At 45.5% G+C, this 22543-nt stretch overlaps 1 protein-coding gene across 1 annotated transcript in view; it reads left to right on the top strand.

Annotated features, from left to right (window-relative positions):
• LOC142312067 (uncharacterized) overlaps positions 1-20659 on the top strand; it is a 52825-nt gene extending 32166 nt beyond the window's left edge. The window contains exon 7 of the mRNA XM_075350946.1: positions 19145-20659. Within this exon, the coding sequence (XP_075207061.1) occupies positions 19145-20430 (1286 nt within the window). The 3' untranslated portion in view covers positions 20431-20659. The remainder of the gene's footprint in view (positions 1-19144) is intronic.
• The last annotated feature ends 1884 nt before the right edge of the window (positions 20660-22543 follow it).

Raw genomic sequence — 22543 nt, 5'->3', positions numbered from 1 at the left:
TTCTCTAGCCTTGCCTTAGGTAGATGGACTTGGCTTGGCCTCCATTACAGCCTCCAGGCTGGGGGGTCACCTGTCGGCTGATTACCCCTTTTCTGGAGGTCTGCACTGGGTTCTGGCCCTGGGAGCTTGCAATTCCCTGGGCCTCGGTTTTTACTGTCTGGAGACTGTCTTTTCACTCCTCCAGTTTCTAGGGACCGTCCCCTGTCGCAGCTAATCACTCCACCGATGTCACTGTGGAACGGGCCACCGCAGCCTGCAGCTACCCGTAGCGCCTCTGGGCCCTCGGCAGCGGTACCCAACAAGGACTGCTCGTGGTACCTTACAGGACTACCCGCGGCCCTGCGACCCTTTCTTCTCTTCTCGTCCTACATGCTCACTCCTCACTCTCCCACTCCCTGAGCGAACTGACTAAACTTGACCTTTCCCATCTGTGTCTGCTTTCTGTGGCTCCTCCCACCTCCCCAGTTGCTAGGCTGTAACCTATGGGAGCAGGGATGGGTCTTACAGCCCCTCTCAGCATGCAGCATGGGAGGGTTGCCTGCCACTTTCCCTGGTCCTGTGTGTCCCTAACAATGGGTGTAGTGTGAATTTACCAGGAGACCGGAGTTCACTCTCTTCCTCTCCCAGAATGGGGCATCACACCGCAGATGGGGTGCAATGACCTGTGGCGACGGAAGCCTCAGGGGCGCCACACTCCCCCACAGCAAATCCCAGCACGTCCTCGGGCTGAAAAACAACAAAAACATATGGAACACTGCAAAACATTTTAGGTATGCAATAACATAAACTGTAAAACATTTCTTCCCTTTATGGGAGGTACAGATCATGAACGTTGCAAACTTCTTATAAAGAAAACTCTAAGTGTGCACTTCCAGTCCATTGCACGGTTCAGGCAAATCCCCCATAATTCTGGTAGGGGGCACAACGGGTGCAACTAATTACATTTTTGGCTACTACAAGTCCAGTAGCCCGGCAGTTCGTTTCTTTCCATCAGACAATAAAGGGACAATCAACCAGCCATTAAGTCCAATGGCCTGGTTACATAGGACACATAAACAACATACCAGCCACTAAGTCCAGTGGCCTGGTAGGACATAACACATACACTTTCACCGGGGCCCACATTCCAGTTCAGTGGCCCGGTAGCACATAACATGGGGGGTGACGTCTTCAAAAAGCATCAGGGGCAGTACAGTAGGAAAGGGTGTCATCTTCGAAAAGAATCAGGGGCAAAACATGAGGGACTTCTTCGAAAAGAATGAGGGGCTATGTACAGTTCAGCTGCTTCTTACTTCTTTACATGTAGGGATTCTTCTCCAGCTCCCCACCTGGCAGCAGGTAGACAGCGGTCAGCACAATCTGCGTCTCCTGCGTGGCTGTAGCAGGCCCGCTGCAAGATGCTGCGGCCTGGGCCTGCTCTGAGGTAGTGCTGCTGGCTTGCATAGGGTTACTGGCTGGCACGAGGCTGCTGGCTTGCAGGGGGTTACCAGCCATACGGCGCCACTCTGGCTCTTCTGGGGCTGCCTCTTTGTCTTGGCGGGCCGCGCCTGGCATGGCGGCGGCCTGGGTTGGAGTCGCTGCTGCGGTGTGGATGGGCGTCGCTCCGGCGGTGAGATCTTGGCGGGCCGCACCTGGCGTAGCTGCGGCCCGGATCGGCGTCGCCGCGTCGAGCGTCCCTCCAGGGACCGCGGGCATGGCAGCGGGGGTTGGGGCTCTCGCGCCGGCAGGGGCATTAAATGACTTACCCCTCAGTTGCATCTCCGGTGTTCTAGTGGTCGCTGTCTTGCTGCAGGGTGCTGGTATCGGAGCTGCGGTCGTGGCACGCGCGCCTGCAGGAGGACCGGGCAGGAACCCCACCTGGCAATCCGGGCTCCGCCGGCTGGGGGTGTCACTCTCTTTACCCGGCTCTGCAGCGGCTGCTGGATCTTCTCCGCTCTCCAGGACGCAGGACACAACCCGGTTCTGAGGTGCGTGTCCCGGCTCGGCCACTCCTCCTCTGGCCGCTCGTTGCTCGGCGTCCATCCTTTTAGCTTCTTCACGCGCCATCTTTTCTTCCTCCGACTTCTATGGCGGGCACCGCTTCGCGCTCTTTTCTTGGACAAGGGGGCGGGGCTTCTCTTCGCGCCCTTTCTTCTGACACGCCCCCCTTCTTCCCGCTCTCAGCAGCGCTAATGGCGGCGGTTTCTCAGTAAAGTACACAGTCTGTCACACGGTTCTTCAGGCGCACAGTACCCGGTTAGACCGGGCACGAAATCCTGTTCGTGACGCCAAAGTTGACTCGCCCACCCCAGGGCTATGGGACACCCGGTGCCGGGCCGGACTAGTCCGGTGGTAGTCAGTGGTGGCTGGGCCCGGCTCCGTGGCCCCGGTGGGTGTCAGTACTATATGTGGCTTGCTTGTTAATGTTTGTGTTCGTGACGCCACCTGTGGCATGCGGCTATTAAGCCGCCGCTGCTGTGTGAGACCACCGGGCTGATGTGATGGCAGCAATGGTGGTAGTGCTCCCCACAGGTGGAGCAATGCCCGGGGCACAGTTGGTGCTTGTAAGTGTCTATGCAGATGGAATAACAGAGACGAGTCCAAAGGTGCAGTTCCAGTTCTTTTACTCACAGTTTCCGTCACAGTTGCAGGGACCCTCAGACTGCTGAGACCACTGTCAGGGACCTCCGTCTTCTGGGTGATTCAGAGCGTGAAATCCGGTTCCCTCTCTTTAGTGTCTCTTTTTCCGCTGTCTTCTCTAGCCTTGCCTTAGGTAGATGGACTTGGCTTGGCCTCCATTACAGCCTCCAGGCTGGGGGGTCACCTGTCGGCTGATTACCCCTTTTCTGGAGGTCTGCACTGGGTTCTGGCCCTGGGAGCTTGCAATTCCCTGGGCCTCGGTTTTTACTGTCTGGAGACTGTCTTTTCACTCCTCCAGTTTCTAGGGACCGTCCCCTGTCGCAGCTAATCACTCCACCGATGTCACTGTGGAACGGGCCACCGCAGCCTGCAGCTACCCGTAGCGCCTCTGGGCCCTCGGCAGCGGTACCCAACAAGGACTGCTCGTGGTACCTTACAGGACTACCCGCGGCCCTGCGACCCTTTCTTCTCTTCTCGTCGTACATGCTCACTCCTCACTCTCCCACTCCCTGAGCGAACTGACTAAACTTGACCTTTCCCATCTGTGTCTGCTTTCTGTGGCTCCTCCCACCTCCCCAGTTGCTAGGCTGTAACCTATGGGAGCAGGGATGGGTCTTACAGCCCCTCTCAGCATGCAGCATGGGAGGGTTGCCTGCCACTTTCCCTGGTCCTGTGTGTCCCTAACAATGGGTGTAGTGTGAATTTACCAGGAGACCGGAGTTCACTCTCTTCCTCTCCCAGAATGGGGCATCACACCGCAGATGGGGTGCAATGACCTGTGGCGACGGAAGCCTCAGGGGCGCCACAAAAGCATCCGACAGAATGGCAGCTTCAGAAGGGAGAATAAGTGACTTGGAAGACAAGTTACCGCAAGTGTCCAGAAAGGTGAGCAGTCATGAACAACAGCTGGCAGCCCTGATGAACAAAACTGATGACTTAGGCTACTTTCACACCTCCGGCTTTTGCAATGCGGCACAATCCGGCACTTTGCAGGAAAACCGCAACCGTTTTTTTTTGCTGCCGGTTGCGTTTTTCCTGCATAGACTTTAATTAGTGCCGCATTGTGCCGCATGGGCTTCCGTTCGGTCCGGTTTTTGCCGCATGCGGCAGATTTAGCCGATGCGGCTGCCGGATGGAACGTTCCCTGCAACGTTTTTTGCTCCGGCAAAAAAAAACCGCATCGCGCCGCATCCGGCCGATGCGGCGCTTTTCCCAATGCATCCCTATGGATGCCGGATGCGGCACGATGCGGCAAAAAACGCATCCGGCCGCCGCATGCGGTTTTTGCCACTGCGCATGCTCAGTAGCATGCCGCAAGCGGCAAAAAACGGACCGGCCGCATGTAAAAAACTTATGCAAAGGATGCGGTGTTTTCACCGCATCCGTTGCATAGACTTTACAGCCGGATTGAGCCGCACAGCTCAAACCGGATGTGTGAAAGTAGCCTTAGAGAACAGGCTGAGGAGGAATAATGTGAGAGTGATCGGAATCCCGGAGAAGACGGAAGGTACAAATCCATCCGAATTTTTCGAGAAATGGCTGCACAAGATATTTGGTGATGAGGTTATTTCACGACTCTATGCAGTTGAACGGGCACACAGAGTTCCCACAAGACCACTGCCACCGGGAGCCCCTCCGAGACCGGTGTTGGTTAAACTGCTCCACTATAGAGATAGAGATGCCATCCTACGCGCAGCCCGCAACAAGGGAGACGTCATGGTCAGTGGTTACAGAGTTTCATTTTTCCCAGACTTTTCCGTGGAGATATCGAAGCGAAGGGCGTGCTTCATTGATGTAAAGCGGCGCTTGAGGGCTCTGCATATCTCCTACTCCATATTATACCCAGCAAGGCTTAGAGTGGCAGCACTAAACGAGATCTTTTTCTTTGAAAATCCGAAGGATGCCCTCCGGTGGCTGGATCTGAACGAGCAGCGAATCAAGCAATCTATGCAACAATGAGGAGGGGGGAGAGGAGAAACCCTGGTGCTGCTGAATTAAATTACAACCTCTGCTACAAGGAGGAGAAATCCAGGGGATGTTTAATTTAGTTGTATGGAGATATAAAGGGAAAAGACAGAAAAAAGAAAAATCTCTTTCCATTTCTTCCTTTTTTTTTTTTTTTCTTCTCAAGGTCAAGTTCTACCGGTCAATAATCGGTAGATATTCACGGCTACAGGATTGTTTCCTCTTCTTCTCTAGAACCACTATGGCCCAGTGGTCACAGAATTTGGCTATGTCATTTTGAGGAGGCAGCGTCTCCGGGGGTGATCCTCCCTTTTTCTTTGTCGCACCCTCTTTTTTTTTTTTTTCTTCTTTTTAGAGCTTCATGCCAGGTTGCAGGATGAATTGGTGTCCTCTGGTCGGCTTCAATGTTTTTGAATGTGTTGTTTCGTTCGGGTTTTATGGGAAACTAAGAAAGCATGATATTGCTAATGTCGTAGTTCTGTACATGATTCTGTCTTCTAGGGTTCTACAGGTATGGGACCAAGAGTGTATGATGTCATTGAGGGATTGTTAGGAATGCAAAATGTTTCTACTCGTTTGGTATGGCGGGGAAGGTTAACATCTTAATGTGGAATGTCCGTGGTCTGGGTGATCCCACAAAGAGGGCGGCAGTTATGGACTTTGTCAGGGATCATTTTCCTGCTATAGTCTGTCTACAGGAAACCCACTTAGATAAGGAAAAAATAACATACCTGAATAGATCATGGATTAGGTATAGTTACCATTCTACTTTTTGATCTTACTCCAGGGGGGTCAGCCTATTGATACATAAAGCCATACCGTTTGAATCCATTGCATCAAAAGTAGACAAGGAGGGGAGGTTTCTTTGTGTCCGGTGTAAAATTCTGAACAAAGAGTTGTTACTAATAGGGGTATACATCCCTCCACCCTACAATAACGGGGTCATAAAGATGGTGGCCGAGGCTATGCAGGAGAATTCGGATGTACAGGTGCTATGTATGGGGGATTTCAATAACACTATTCACCCATATTGGGACAAATTTAACAATGACCCGTCTCTTGTGACACTGCCTATTTCCAGTTTTGGTGAGACGCTAAAAGATCTGGCACTGACAGATGTGTGAAGGGTTGGACACCCGGGGATTCACCAATTCTCCTGTTACTCTAAGTCACATGAAACCCTATCCAGAATTGACATGACACTGGGGTCTGCGGGAGTGTTGACACTAGTGGAGTCGGTATCTTACCTACCTAGAGCCATCTCGGATCATTCCCCATGGTGACCTGCCTCCAACTTCTCCCTGAGCCTGACCCGGCCCTTGCCACCTGGTCCCTGAACCCTTTTTGGCTGCAAATTATTGAGGCTGACCCTATTGCTATTACTTTAAACCATTACTTTAAAGAAAATGTCCAGGAGGATATTTCTCAAAATATTATATGGGATGCCATGAAGGCTTGTCCCATTAATACAGGGGATTAGCAGATCTTAGACCCGATCACGTCAGTTTGGAGTATTTCTGAGGGACAGGGTCCAGTCTACGGTACGTCAGTACATAGAATCGGCAACCACTCAGAATCTGTTGGAGTGGAAGGAGGCCCAGAAGTCATATAATATTCACCTCAGGGAAAAGGCCAAGAATAGGCGGATGTTCTCACAGCACAAATTTTTTGAAGAGGGGGAAAAGGCAGGGCATCTATTAGCTGTAATAGCTAGGGCACAGCAGGGAAACTCCTTTGTTGGGGCGGTAAGGGACTCCACGGGATCTGTGGTCAATGAGTCGGAGAGGATTTTGCAGGTTTTTGCTGACTTTTACCAGCAATTATATACTTCCAAACTAAGCTTTAATGAGGACCAGATTGATTTATATCTTGAGGGTATCTTCCTAGGCTCTCTGAGGCGGATCAGACCTATCTAAATGGCCCCCTGCAATTGGAGGAACTGCAGCTGGCAGTGACTTCCATGTCTAACGGAAAGTCCCCGGAATCGGATGGTCTTCCCATAGAAATATACAAAAAATTTGGGGACATCCTATTGCCGCAGCTTCTGGCTACGTTCCGAGGGGCGGTTGAGACGGGCCACCTTCCTTCATCAATGCAGGAGGCCATCGTGGTGGTCATACTTAAACCAGGTAAGGACCCCTTACTTCCTGATTCATATAGACCGATATCTCTCCTTACCACAGAAATCAAAATCATAGCCAAGGTATTGGCATCTAGATTAAACAAGGTGATTTCCTCTCTGATTCATTCTGACCAGTCCGGCTTTATGCCCTCTAGATCTACAGCGGTTAACAATAGGCGCCTTCACTTCAATTTACAACTTCCAGCAGATAATCCGGGGGACAGAGTTATCTGCTTCCTAGACGCAGCCAAAGCATTCGATTCTATTGAATGGAGCTTTTTGTGGGCGGTTCTTCGCAAGTTTGGGCTGGGTGAGGACTTTATCTCCTGGGTAAAATTATTATACGGCGGGCCCATTGCCAGAGTTCGTGTTAATGGCAGGCTTACTCCAACATTTAATTTGGCTAGGGGCACTCGTCAGGGGTGTCCTCTCTCACCTCTTCTGTTTGCAATGGCTATAGAGCCCATGGCTGAGATTCTACGCCGACATTTAAATATAACGGGCTTTAGAAGAGGGGATTGGGAGGAAAAAGTTGCTCTATATGCGGATGATACTCTCCTCTTCCTGTCAGATGCAATGGTCTCATTACCATTGGCCATGGAGTTGATTCAGCAGTTTGGAAGTTATTCTGGGCTAGCTATAAATTGGGGGAAGTCTGTGCTACTCCCTGTAGATAACTTGAATAATATTCCTAGATATGCTTCTTAAGGACTGCAGATCTCCTTGCAATTTAAATATTTGGGAATTAACGTTACCGCCAGAGTGAATGATTACACTAAACTCAATCTGACCCCAATTCTTAAAAAATGTAAGGATAAAGTTGACATATGGACCTGGCTACCTCTGTCGGTGGTGGGACGGGCGAACCTGGTGAAAATTATTTGGATGCCTCAGCTGCTGTACATCCTACATAATTCTCCACACTGGATACCCCAGAGATATTTCTAGAAAGTTAATTCACTTTTTAGGTAACTGATTTGGGGACAACATAGTCCAAGAATTAAATTAGAAATGCTACAGAGAAATAAACGCAAAGGAGGACTCTCTGCCGAATCCATGGGCGTACTTTGCAGCCACCCAAATGCAACATATCCGAGGGTGGGATGATCCGGGGGGGGAGACCCGCAAAGAGTCTTATTGCTGCAACATTTCAAATCATCTAGTCTTTATGAGGTCCTGGAATCAGGTAGATTTCACTCGTTCCTGGAAACTACGCCTACCCTTATGTTGATACATAAGTTATGGGATAAAATTAAAGATATGCAGGACATCAAGGGACCTTCGCAGTTTACCTCTGTCTGGGATACGTCATGGCTGCCCAACCTAAATAAACTTTGGGGTTTATTTTTTATATTTTGGGGTTTTGAGGGGTTTGGAGGCTGGAGGGGGAGAGGGTTGGTCAGACTCACGCAGGTACTGGACGGGGATAGCTTTAAAGAGTTCTCCAAGTTACAATTGGAGTTTGGGTTTTTGAACGGCGAGTTCTATAAATACCTTCAATTAAGACATGCATACCGTGCTGAAGTCAGTATAGCCGACCATGCGATCCAACGCAATAAACTAATTCAGAGAATAGCTTTCTCAAGTGGTTGGTTCATCTGGTTTGATATTTGTATTGTATGGTGAAGTACTGGACAGGCTAATAAGGCATCATTCACCGAACTCTAAAGGGAGATGGGAACAAGAGTTGGGTCCTATTGAAAACAAAATCAGTGGGCAGAAATATTGGAAAGAATACCTGATCTGTCTCTGGGGAAAGCCCACAGATTGTCTCAGCTGTATGTGATTCATCGAGTCTATCGTACCCCAATATTTTTGTTTGACATAGGTGCCAGACCGGACTCCACTTGTCCACGATGTGGGGCGGACTCAGCGTCCATGCTCCACATGTTGTGGTCTTGCCCTAGTTTGGAGGTGTTTTGGAGAGGCGTGACTTCAACCATTAATAGAGTGTATCCCATAGATCTGAGCCTCACCCCCTTTGTATGTATCCTGGGTTATATCGAAGACCTGAAGATGGAGGAGGAGGGTAAAGTGGCAGTTGCCCGTATGTTATATATGGCAAGGAAATTAATAGCACAATATTGGATTTCAGATCAGGTTCCAACCACATCAGAGTTTGTTAACAAGATCAATTGGATGGTATACCTGGAGAAGGGAATATACTTAAAACGGAATTGTATGGCCAAATTTGAAAAGATCTGGGCCCCGTGGATAGATGACTCCAGTCTGGCATCTAGGGACTTATTTAGGTTCAGATTGGGCTTGTTTTAAGCCATGGTATAAATAACTGAAATGTTGTATGGATGCGGGAACTGTCACTCCCTTCTATGGACTCATTGCTTGCTTTTATCTAACGTTTGGCATACATGATGTTAACCGGGATGAGAATGTTGATGATTCTGGTCCTCTCAAATACCCTTGGACATTGTATTTTCTAAAGAGAACTACGACATCTATTCATCACACGTGGTGAACAGTCAAATACGTGATTTTTTTTATTTTCTTTTCACTTGGGGGGAGGGAGGGATGGGGATTTTGGGGTATTGACCCTGATTTTGTCTGATTTATGTATTGTATAAAATCTTTAATAAAAAACATTTTGGTTTAAAACTACAGGTTTTTTTTAAATTCAAGATTTGAGGTTTTCATCCTATTGTACAAAATTAAACATTTACTTTAACATAATGAAGTAGAATGTCTTCTTGGGCATCAGCTTTATGAAAATTTAATAATGTAATGCATTAAATACTAAAAGATATGATTGCATCACAATTAGTCTTCAAAATAGAACATATTAAAACAGTTATTTGAATCATAAAATTTGCGCAAAACTTATTTAAATTCTATTCAGGCAAAAATTTCATTTGTAGCTCTTACATTTTGTGTACTTGTTGAAGATAATCTCATTTGCCGCTCCAGCAGTAGTCTGCCACCATATTTTTGTCCCATCGCCCCTCATTAAGCTCTTCCATAGTCTTCAGATCTTGATGAAAGTGTTCTCCCTGCTCATCACTAACAGCTCTAAGATTTTTGGGAAACTTATCAAGGTGACTGTTCAGGAAGTGAATCTTAACGCTCATGTTACATCCAATGTCGTGAAAAGCCAACAGCATTCTTTGAACCAGAAGTTCATAGTTTTCTGATGCCAATGCAGTTTTTTGTAACTGCCACAAAAGCCTGCCATGCTTCTTTCTCCTCCTTACTTATCTTCTTGGCAAATTTTTCATCACATATGAGGGTTCGAATTTGAGGTCCATCGAATACACCTGCTTTTATCTTCTCGAAAGATAAGGCAGGAAAAGCAGTAATAATATGTTGAAAGCAATCACTCTCTATTCAAAGCCTGAATAAACTGCTTAATTAAACCAAGTTTGATGTGAAGTGGGGAAAAATGATCCTTTCTCGATCAACTAAAGGTTCATTCACAATATTTTGCATCCATATTTCCAGAGCTTCATGTTTCGGCCATTCCTTCTGTGTCCAGTGTTTCTCCCGAGCTCGGCTGTCCCACAAATACAGAAAACAAGGATATGTCGTGAAACCTCTCTGTTGTCCTAGCAGGAGATTTACAATTTTAAGATCTACACAAATGATCCAATTATGCTCCTTGTACTTCAGTAAGTCGAGGACAATTTTTATGTCATTATAATCTTTTCACAGATGAGCTGAATGACCAATTGGAACCGCTGCATAAATATTACCGTTATGTAGGAGAACACATTTCAGACTTTGTTTAGAGCTGTCAAGAAATAGCCGCCATTCTGTTGGACTGTAAGTGGTAACACCTACCTGGCTGAGAAGACTACTAATATCATGACAGAAAACAAAGTGTTTGTCTTCGGAAAAAAGTCCACAAAAATGTGTTCATGCTTCCTGAAATGGGATATTTTAGCTGACCGGTGTATTACATTCTTTTCATGAAGCATGGAGGCTAATAACTCAGCTGCTTTTGTGATAGGCCCAAATCTCTTACTAAATCATTCAATTCGGGTTGGGTAAACTGCTGAGGTGTTATGACTGCTTGGCATCAGAAGAAGACCCTTAAGATTCTACATTCATTTCCTCATGCTTCTTATCAAAATACATTGGATCACCATGTTCACTTTCTTTGTTCTTACAAGAAATAAAACCATTGAAAACTGGAACTGGGCGTGTCTCAGAGTGTGGGATAGGTCGTATTGCTGAAGGAATATTAGGATATATTCATATGCCGTTTTTTCTTGCCGATGCTCTTTGTATGGATCAGACAGAAATAACAGTCACTGCTGTGGTCCTTACATCAAAAGTCGTTGCCCTTTAACTCAAATTTATTAATTAATGCATGCCATAAACTGTAACAAAAAGAAATTAAAGTTGCAAAAAAATAGAGCACCAAAAACGGATTTCAGATTTGGAATCAGTGATGCAGAAATATATAGTATAAATATATAGAATATAATAGTTCTAAAACCTTAAACAACAGAAAATGAAAAAAAAAAAATTGTTACCCTGTGTTATTTATGGGGATGAATAGATGGTGTAAAACATGGCGTGATTAACTATATTTCTCCATTAAATCCATAAAAAAATTACTAAAAGTGTAACGCTGAGGCCATAAAGACTGCGTTTTTTTTCTCCAGGTGTCCACATCACAATAACAATTTTCTCTGACTATTGCATTGTTGCTGCATTTTTTTTTTGTTTTCCCCCTTATTTGATACGTTTGCCGCAGTGAATCTGGGTTTTTAATGCTTTTTAAATACTACTGAAAAGCTTTTATTCTGCGTGTGAAAATGCAATGGCAGGGTTTTTTTGCTTGCGTATTTTCAGGGACTACATAGAAGCCTAATGAGAGAAAAAATACCCATACCACAGAGTTTAGCAGTGTTCTTTGAAGCAGTACAGGCGGAGAATTCATGAAATCACATCCACTTTGCTTGGACATGGCCCTTGAGGTCCCTTCCAACTCCACCATTCTATGATTCTATACCATGGGAGGTGGTGAGCTCTCCATCAATGGAAATCTTTAAAAGGAATCTGGATAAACATATATCTGGGATGATTTAGGAAAGTCGTTACTCGCAGGCAGTTGGAGCCGATGGCCCTTGAGGTCCCTTCCAACTCTACCATTCTATGAGTATATGACATTTAGTCCGTGTTCACATGTAGCGTAAATGTCGGGTTTTTCTACTGCTTTTTTTGCTCAGGATTTTAGCTGTGTTTATCTGTCCAAGCAAAGTGGATGTGATTCATGGAAAGACGCTGCTGAACGCTGCTGTTTTGGTGCTTTTTTTTCTCTAGAAACTAAAAAAAGCACATGAAATAATCTGCAGTTACTTTTTTAAGGGCAAAGTAAAAGCTTTCCTGTATTATATAAAAACACCTACAAAAGCAGCTTCACATCTGCACCAAAAATACATCAAATAATGGGGAAAAGGCCTAAAAATGTGTCAACAATGCAATAATCAGAGAAGATTGTTATTGTGTAGTTTGGTGCAGTCGGCGGCAGAAACAAAACACAGGAGTTCTGCAACGTGTGAACACGGCCTTATAGGCACAAAACAGTCAGATATTGTATAGTTAAGCGACATGAAGATGAGGACGTTCTGGCTGCTCCGACTATGAATGAACAGTCCGGGGCGTCTGCTGAACGTCCCTCACTGCCAAATGGGTGTGGCTATTGGTGCGGCTAGGGGCGGCTTCAAAATTTGCTGGAGCGTAAAGTCTATCCCTCCTTCTGTTCTTCGAAAGTTGGGCGGTGTGGGAGTTTCCCACTGACTTCCATTATACTCAGTACTCGAGTCCGCCCGAGAATCACTACTCCTGACCCCTCACATAACTGCACCTCACCCAGCACCATGAGAGTCCTGCACACACTGAGGAGCTGATCATGTGACCCCTGACTCCTCCCCTCCATGTGATATCATCACAGGTCCTGGAAGCACAGAGCAGCCATATATCCAGTGTGCGGCTCTGCAGGAGGAGGTATGTGGAGATTCCCCATTACATTAACCCCCTCAGTGCTGCGCTCACACTCCAGGAGACAGAACGTGTTCCCGTCTGTGCGGCTCTATCAGGAGATCTGTCTGTATGGGATTAGATTGGGTCACTTCCCTCCTGACGCCGCTCACTGCTCTGTTACTGTCCAGTCTCCATTATGGCCGCTGCCCGCTCCATGTTGTCACTATCAGGAGATATTAATGTTCTATCATTATCTGTTACTGACGGCCCCGGTTCTGCCGTCCGATCTCTGTGGAGGCTCCTGCACCTTATTTCTTTTTTTTAATGAAATATTTAATGTACCAATCATCTACAGTTTTTGTTTTTATTCCCCTTCGGGAGCGGTATCACTAATGCATATTCCCGGCCCCTAATAACACTTACCATTACCAGCTGCTATCTTCTGCTATTCCTGGCGCTGCTCCAGTCCTGTTCTGTTGGTTGTGACCTGCTGGATCCCTCCATTGTTTGCTGGATGGACCAGAAGTCACTACTCCATCCAAGTCTTAAGGGTGCTTTACACGCTGTGACACCGCTAGCGATAGCACCCGTCGTTCGTGCGACATTTGTTGATCACTGCCGTAGCGAATATTATCGCTACGGCAGCGTCACACGCACATACCTTTTCAGCGACGTCGCTATGACCGCCGAACAATCCCTCCTTCAAGGGGGAGGTGCATTCGGCGTCACTGCGGTGTCTCTAAGCGGCCGCCCAATAGCAGAGGAGGGGCGGAGATGAGCGTCCGGAACATCTCGCTCACCCCCCTTCTTCCTCATTGGCGGTGGACGCAGGTAAGGAGATGTTTGTCATTCCTGCGGTGTCACACATCGCTATTTGTGACGCCGCAGTAACGACGAACAACCAGCGGCATGCACCACCAACGATATTATGAAAAGGAGCGACGTGTCAACGATCAACGTTTTTTGACCTTTTTTGCGATCGTTGATTGTTGCTCCTTAGTGTCACATGCTGCGATGTCGCTAACGGTGCCGGATGTGCGTCACTAACGACGTGACCCCGACGATATATCGTTAGCGATTTTGCAGCAAGTAACGCACCCTTATGAGCCAGGGCGAGGCTCTCATGGACTTATTATGTATTGTTAGAGCATCTTTGGTTCTGTGGTTTGGGATTATATGAAGAATACAAGTATAACTTACACTGAGCGAATTAGCAATGACAGACTAGTACAGAGGGAAGAGGACCCTTCTCTGCGAGCTCACGTTCTACAGGATAATGAGGAAGGACACAGTAGGTTGGAGGTTGTCGTGGCTCCGGTGGTTTTGAGATGGTAGCGTGGTCATTACAGGCAGGAAGATTTCCTGGGTTTCCAAGTTCCATCTGAAAGGTTTGCATGTGGTGAATAACGTGTTGGGGCACAAAATTCCAGAGGATGGGGGATACTTGGGAGACGTCTTGGAAGTGGTTGAGTGAGGAATATTCAAGTGTGGAGGAGAGAAAGAAGAAGATTTGGGAGCAGCAGAGAGAACGTGTGGGAATATATCAGGAATTAGTGATGTATGGAGGGGACAGATTAAGGATGGCTTTGTAGGTCAGTGTTAGTAGTTTTCATTGGATGGATTGCAGTTAGAGCTTGTGACTGTTGTCTCTGACGTCTGGGCCGTTAGAAGCTGCCAAAAGATGGAGGAACGGGACCTGAGCGGAGCTGGGAATAGCAGAGGACGCCAACTGGCATTTTACCAGGGGTAGAGAACAGAAACGAGCGTCACCACTCAGGTAGTGAAATTATAAAACAAACTGGTGTTTTCCAGATTGAGATATTTTAGATTTTTCCTTTTAAATTTGTTCTGTTTTTGGTGCTGGATCGCAGATATTCTGTGATAAATCTCTGTGTGTGGCTATAGTTGGATTGTGTGTTATACCGGGGGCAGGACAGGGCCAGGACTGGATGTAGTGATCATGTGAAGCCGGTAACAGCTCCGGAGATTTCTTACATGGGATCTTTATGATGTTACATCATCACTTTCTCCCCATTCAGATCCCTACAAAATCGGATCCTCTCAGATCTTCTATATAAGAGAATTCTCCTAACTGACCAATCAAGGATGGATGGGGACAGGGACAAGATGGCGGAGAGGATATTACACCTCACCCTAGAGATCCTCTTCCGGCTTACTGGAGAGGTGAGAGATTCTGATGACGTCACATTACATCATTCTTATCTATGGGAATAACAGATGGACAGAACTGGAGAGGTGAGGACTCTGGAAATGTCTGTAGTGAGATTTATTAATGTGTCTCTCCATAACCAGGATTACACAGTAGTGAAGACCTCTAGTGATCGCTGTCAGGACCCTGTGTCTGAGGGATGGAGAAGACCCCTGAGCCCAATCACAGGGCCTCCACCTCACCCCCTGAAACATGAGGACATCAGTGACCAGAAGATCCTAGAACTCACCTACAAGATGATTGAGCTGCTGACTGGAGAGGTGACACTGCTGGGAATGCTGGGACATTATACAGTAACGCTATGAAGGGATCGGGGGATGACAGTATCATTGTATGTGTCAGGTTCCTATAAGGTGTGAGGATGTCACCGTCTATTTCTCCATGGAGGAGTGGGAGTATTTAGAAGGACACAAAGATCTCTACAAGGACATCATGATGGAGGTTCCCCAGCCCCTCACATCACCAGGTAATAGACAGGACTAAATACACACGGCCTATAATTATCTGTATGTAAAGAATTAAGTTAGTCCTTGTAGAGTATGTGTTTCATGGAATCATAGAATGTTAGAGTTGGAAGGGGCCTCAAGGGTCATCTTGTCCAACCCCCTGCTGAATGCAGGATTCCCTAAACTATCTCAGACAGATATCTGTCCATCCTCTGTTTGAACAAATAAACAGCTGCACTCTGAATTGCTAAGGCATGCACACATTAAATACAGGAATTTGGACATGGATTTCCGCTAGGGAAATATGTGACGCCCTGGCAAAAGCAAGTAGTCACACAGTTTAGGCCCCCGCATAACACCATCCCACACAGGGTTACGCACAGCCGACCTGAAACCCTAGTCACCCCCCCAGGGTAGGAAAGGCACACCAGTGGGCGGGACCAGGCGGATGAAGAGCGCCCACCTAAGGGGTCTGGGGAACCCAGGGCGGGAAAAGTACAAGCAGTCTAAGTTCAGGATAAGAGGAGTGGAGTAGTGAGGAGGTGAAGCTCAAGTTCAGAAAGGAAAGGCGTCGGGGTTGGAGCCCCGGCGTACTGGCTAGGTGGCAGACGGTGGTCCGTGTCTGACAAGAGACGGGAAGACGGCTGCCGGAGATCCGAGGTGAACCGGGGCAGGGTTCGAGCCCGCCGGTACCGACACCGGAGAACCGACCCGGAAACCGTGCACAGAGAGGGGGTACTTGAACCCTGAAGCCAGGACCAGAACCAACGGCCTATCTAATTACCCATTTGAGGGCAGGATTACAGGTCCTGTCCCAACCAAAGTCCGAAAAGCAGATATCAGCCAACCGCGGGGGACAGGGCATCCGCCACGGCCCTATAGATCCCAAGGGCCAGCGTCAGCGGGCACGTCCCCAACCCGTAGTTCTGGGAGCGGGCTTCCATGTTCCATACCGGAGAGCCCAAAGAGAACTTACAGTAGTGCAAAGGAACTAGTGCAGTAGTGCAGACCATCAAGCCCGGGTGTGGGACCTGAATACACCTGGCCGTGGCGGCCGGCCACCATCACCTTGGTTTAACACTAGACTCGTCGGGCGCGCCGTACCCTGCCATCACCACCCTCAGCACAGAGACACTGGGCCCCGGGGCATCCATCCCTACCCACGGAGGGGTTAACATCCAGCTGCCATCCCATCGCCCCCTTGTGCCCCACAACAGCAGTGGTGGTGCCACACTTCACCACACACCATGGGTGGCGTCACAGACAGTTTACAGCAAATCACGTACAATCCCTTTTATTTGAGGTGTCCGCGCGACCCCCGGGTCCGGAAAAATCCCTCGAGCCACACTGTGGATCCGGATCCGAGCAGCCCGGCTGCTGGCACGAGGGTGGCACAAACACATTTTAAAATTTAAGACCCTTTTCACATAAAAAGGCACGTTTTATGTGAGTCCAGCGGCCAGCACCAAGGCGTATCTCTTTATGATGGGTACCTAGCTAAAATGCTTCTTCCGGGGCTGAAAAAGCCTAAACCTCCCCAGTGACATTGCAGTGTGTGAAACGCATTAGTGGATCGGTACAAATCTTTCAGGAACATTTTTTGGTCCTTTGTTTCCCGCTGCGCAGCATGCATCGGTGTGTTTGACACCGTTACAACGACTTCGTTAGCGACTTAGACCCAGCGTTCCCTTTCAAATAGCTGCTTTGACACGTACCCAATGACCATCTAGGTCGTTCTGCATGTCCGTATCGCTGCTGCGTCATTGGCCAGGTCTGCCTGTTTGACAGCTCACCAGAGACTTTCCAACGATCTCGGCCAGGTCGGGATCGCTGGTGGGATTGCTAGAAAGTCTCAGTGTGTAAAGGGGCCTTATCTTCTCCCTTTTAGTTTCATTCCATTGCTTCTCGTGTTTCCATGTGCAAATGAGAATAAGGATGATCACTCTACACTGTGACATCCCTTCAGATATTTGTGGACAGCTATAAGTCTCCTATTAATGTTTTTTTTTTCTCCAGTTCTATCCAGTGAGAGGACAACACCAGAGAGATGTCCCCGTCCTCTTCTTCCACAAGACTGTAAACAAGAAGATCCCATAGTTCCTCAGCATGATCAGGTAAATGGAGAGAAGGTGTCATGAATTCTCCCTATGATATGATGTGTAGACGGCTGTGAAGGTCTTGTGTTCAGTCCTGTTTTACCAGTATTATACACTGAATAGCCAACTCTCAATACACAATTTTCTATATGGGGGAAAAACTCGCATTGTACGGCATTTAAGTTACCTGTTACTTTGCGAGTTTTTCCCCATTGACTTGCATTGCACACACTTTTCAGAACGAATATGCGAGTATTAGACAGTATTCATTATGAATATAGTGAGTACGAATAGTTAGGTACTATCTCAACTCTAGCTATAACCACAGGTGACCTGTACCAATAGTTGTCTGAATAGGAAAACTACGTTTCATTGGGCAAATGAGCAATCCTGACGTCGCCAATATTCTTGATTAACGATTTCTTCATAGCGGAATCTATGACGCAATGAATTACTGAGGTTCTAAAGGTCAAACTAGACCCTTCGTGCTACTATATGATGTCTGTAATAAAGTGGCCATTCAGTGCATGTTTTATACTTGGTGGAGATGACAGGATAAAGCTGATCATAGACATTAGATGTTGTCTGGATCTTCTAACAATTTTCTGGTTATGGAGACTGGTGGTTAGAATTAGGAGCCAACAGGTTGGATTATACAGGAGACCTGCAGCTCTGTGATAACTACTGCTATTGTGTCATTTTTGGTTGTCATACTACATTTTCATGTATCTGTAACTTTTACAATTTGTTTCAGGGTGAAGATCTGACCTATGTTAATACTACAGAGTCATATGTGAGGGGTGATGAGCGGTGTAAAGAGGAGATTCCTACAGACAACTGCACAGGTGAGTAGTAACCACTAAATGCAGAGAAGTCGCAATTAAACTCAGTTATTCCAATTTTATTGACTACAAGACATTTGTCACATACGTCTTACTGATTTTTCATACTCAGAGGAGTCGGTAGCCTTTAATCCATCTATGAAATAACCAGGTACTGACAAAAATGTCCAGCAACAGACTATTATGGATAAAACCATAGCATAGTTGTACAAGACCTTACAGCTCAACCCATGTATCCTGTTCTGTGGGACATTGTATGTATCTGTCAGGGAGGGTATGACACGGACACCACCTAATAGCACTGACTTACAGACACTTTATGATGCTGAACATGTTACTGGAAATGATTGGTGACAGGCGCAATTAAACATGAACCTAGGGAGAAGATGGCTTCAATAGTTGTGAAAACTTGAACTTGGTGACCCACAATCATAGTATGTTAGTCTTTGCTTTTTGGTCAACTGTGTTAGGTGATAATTGAATTTAAGTTTAATTTATATGGAAATGTTAAAAAAATATAGTCATCTTAATATACTTTCAAGGAAATGTTACTTAAATAAAATCTATTTTATCCTCAGCAAATGACTTTGGCAGGAGCTCAGATGGACATTTGATATATTCAGATGTTACAGGAGATAATAGTATCACAACAGATTCATGTGAAGAGCATGGCAGTATACCAGGACCTCCAGTCCTTCTCAGAGGAAAGCTATCAACTGATACTTTTCAACAGGTCCCTTCTTCTGCTTCTTCAAAGATTGATATGCAGAATAAAAGTCACCGAAAGGCTAATGAACATCAAATGGCTCACGTACAGGAGAAACCATTTTTATGTGCAGAATGTGGGGAATGTTTTACAAAGAAATCACATCTTGTTACACATCAAAGAAGTCACACAGGGGAGAAGCCATTTTCATGTTTAGAATGTGGGAAATGTTTTAAAAAGAAGGTATATTTAGTTGCACATCATAAAATTCACACAGGGGAGAAGCCATTTTCATGTTCTGAATGTGGGAAATGTTTTAATCAGAGAACAAATCTTGCTAAACATCAAAGGCTGCACACAGGGGTGAAGCCATATTTTTGTTCAGAATGTGGGAAACGTTACAACGAGAAATTCAAACTTATTACACATCAGAGAATTCACACTGGTGAAAAGCCATTTTCATGTTCAGAATGTGGGAAATACTTTATTTGGAAAACAAGTTTTGTTAATCATCAGAGAATTCACACAGGGGAAAAGCCATTTTCGTGTTCAGACTGTGGGAAATGTTTTATTCAGAAATCAAATCTTGTTAGACATCAGAGAACTCACACAAGTGAGAAGCCATTTTCTTCTTCAGAATATGGAAAATCTTTTAGTGCTAAATCAGCTCTTGATAGACATCAGCGAACTCACACTGTGAAACAGCAATATTCATGTTCAGAATGTGAAAAATGTTTTAATCAGAAAACAAATCTTGTTAGCCATCAGAAAACTCACACAGGGGAGAAGTCATTTTCATGTTTAGAATGTGGGAAATGTTTTAAAAAGAAGGTATATTTAGTTGCACATCATAAAATTCACACAGGGGAGAAGCCATTTTTATGTTCAGAATGTGGGAAATGTTTTAATCGGAAAAAAAATCTTGTTATACATCAGAGACTGCACACAGGGGTGAAACCGTATTCTTGTTCAGAATGTGGGAAAAGTTATAGCGAGAAATCCAAACTTGTTGCACATCAGAGACTTCACACAGGGGAGAAGCCATTTTTATGTTCAGAATGTGGCAAAAGTTTTAATCGGAGATCAAATCTTGTTATACATCAGAAACTGCACTCAGGGATGAAGCCGTATTCTTGTTCAGAATGTGGGAAAAGTTATAGCGATAAATTCAAACTTGTTCCACATCAGAGACTTCATACAGGGGAGAAGCCATTTTTATGTTCAGAATGTGGCAAATGTTTTAATCGGAGATCAAATCTTGTTATACATCAGAAACTGCACTCAGGGATGAAGCCGTATTCTTGTTCAGAATGTGGTAAAAGTTATAGCGAGAAATCCAAACTTGTTATACATCAGAGACATCACACTGGGGAGAAGCCATTTTTCTGTTCAGAATGTGGGAAATATTTTACTCAGAAAGCAAATCTTACTAGACATCAAAGAACTCACACAGAGAAGTAGTCATTTTCTTTTTTTAAAGAATTTTTATTGACTATGTTACTTGACTATATTATTTTTTCTTGTAAAGTCACACATCTACAAAAAAAATGAAATAATTTAGAGCATTAAGTGGTTATTAGAAAATTATTGAAAAGCAATTATCTAAATAATACACATTTGTTAAGCATGTATATAAAATATTTAACATTTTTATATGATGTATATCTGCAGCTTAACTTGTTCCCGACTGCCGACTGTAAATAAACTTCGGTGCTTGCTAGGCTTTGTACAGCCGATGTTATACTACAGTCTGTGATTATGGAGGAGATCGTGACCACCTGAGTGCCGCAATCGCAGTGTTTCAGGAGCAGAATGGTAGTTCTAACTGGAGACATCATTGAGACCTCATTGGATAATGACCTGATGATGTTAAGCCTTTGCTATGTGTCGCGAACAATAGCAATCGTGGGGCATAGAAGTAAGAGAGAAAAAGTACGCTCCTTCTCTTACTTCTCCGGCTCCCCTGTGACACGATTACGGGGGAGCCGGAGATTGCCATGGCAGCCGAAAGTCGCATGGTGACCTCTGGGTCTGCCATGTACGGTGGCCTGTCAGACCTAGCCTGCAGCAGGGTCTGTCAGGTGATTTTCAGCCTCACACTGACAGTATAAAGCCTTGCCATCAAGGTGCTTGGCAATGCATTATACCAGCGATCAGACTAAGAAAAGTTAAAATCCTACATGTGGACTAAGTAAAAAAAAAAGTTAAAAAACCTCCAAAATTAAAAAAAAAGCATAAAAAATGATACAAAAAAATACATATATTTATGTTAAAAACAAAAATAAACAAAAAAAGCACATGTATTTGGTATCGCTACGTCCAGCCCGACCTGATCTACAAAAACTGTTATACTATTTAACCCCTTCAATGAGTAGTTTAAAAAAAAATGTGACAAGAACCTGCTTTTTCATCATAACACAGAAAAAAGTGGCATAAAATGCGATCAGAAAGTTGAATGCAAACTGAAAACTACATCTTGTCCAGGAACAAAACAAGCCACCACACAGCTACTTCAGTGGAAAATTAAAAAAGTTATAGTTCTGAGAATACAGCAATGCAATGCACTGCAATTAGTTTTTCTAAAAAATTGTTTTATTATGTACAAGCGGCGCAGCATACAGAAAAATAATATACAGTGCCTAGCGAAAATATTCAACCTTTTCCCACATTTCAGGCTTCAAACATAAAGATAAAAAATGTAATGTGATGATGAAGAATCAACATCAAGTGATACACAGTTGTGAAGTTGAACGAAATGTATTGCTTATTTTACATTTTAAAAAAAAAAAAATAACTGAAAAGTGGGGCGTGCAATATTATTCATTCTTTTTAAGTTAATATTTTGTAGCGCCACCTTTTGCTGCGATTACAGCTGTACGTCGCTTGGGGTATGTGTCTATCAGTTTTGCACATCGAGAGCCTGAAATTCTTGCCCATTCTTACTTTGTAAATAGCTTGAGCTGAGTGAGGTTGGATGGAGAGCGTTTATGAACAGCAGTTTTCAGCTCTTTCGACAGATTCTCGATTGGATTCAGGACTGACAGCGATTTGCCCATGACGCACAACCGACGGGGGCGGGTGCTTTCACCAGCGACATCGCTAACAATGTCGCTGTGTGTAAAGTGGCTTTTAGAGTCCACATGTTTGGCATTGTTGTAGTGAGGAGAGCCCACTTAATTTACGGGGTGCAGGTTTCCAGAGGCAAAAACTGGGCACAATGTATGGGCACTACAATGTACTAGGCATGTCAAGGGCTTATTTGCAATTTTTAACTCTGCAAAAGTTAGTGCATTTGACACCATGGGTGTTTTCTTGAGACTAAATTGTCACTAAACCTATAGGTGAATTCACAGAGGGGTGTAATTTCCAAAATGTGGACACTCGAGGGGTTTATTCTGTTTCGGCACTTAGGGGCTCTGCAAATGGAGTCCACAAACTATTCTAAGAAAATCTGTGCTTCGAAAATCAAATGGCGCTCTTTCCTTCCCGAGCCCTGTGGTGCGGCCAAACAGTACTGTACAGTGCCATGTGGGGTATTGCCACATTCAGGAGAAATTGTGTAGCACATTTTATG

Source organism: Anomaloglossus baeobatrachus, chromosome 5 (assembly GCF_048569485.1).
Source record: "Anomaloglossus baeobatrachus isolate aAnoBae1 chromosome 5, aAnoBae1.hap1, whole genome shotgun sequence".
Lineage (NCBI taxonomy): Eukaryota > Metazoa > Chordata > Amphibia > Anura > Aromobatidae > Anomaloglossus > Anomaloglossus baeobatrachus.
The sequence above is the reverse complement of the archived record's forward strand: the minus strand, read 5'-3'. Positions and strand labels throughout refer to the sequence as shown.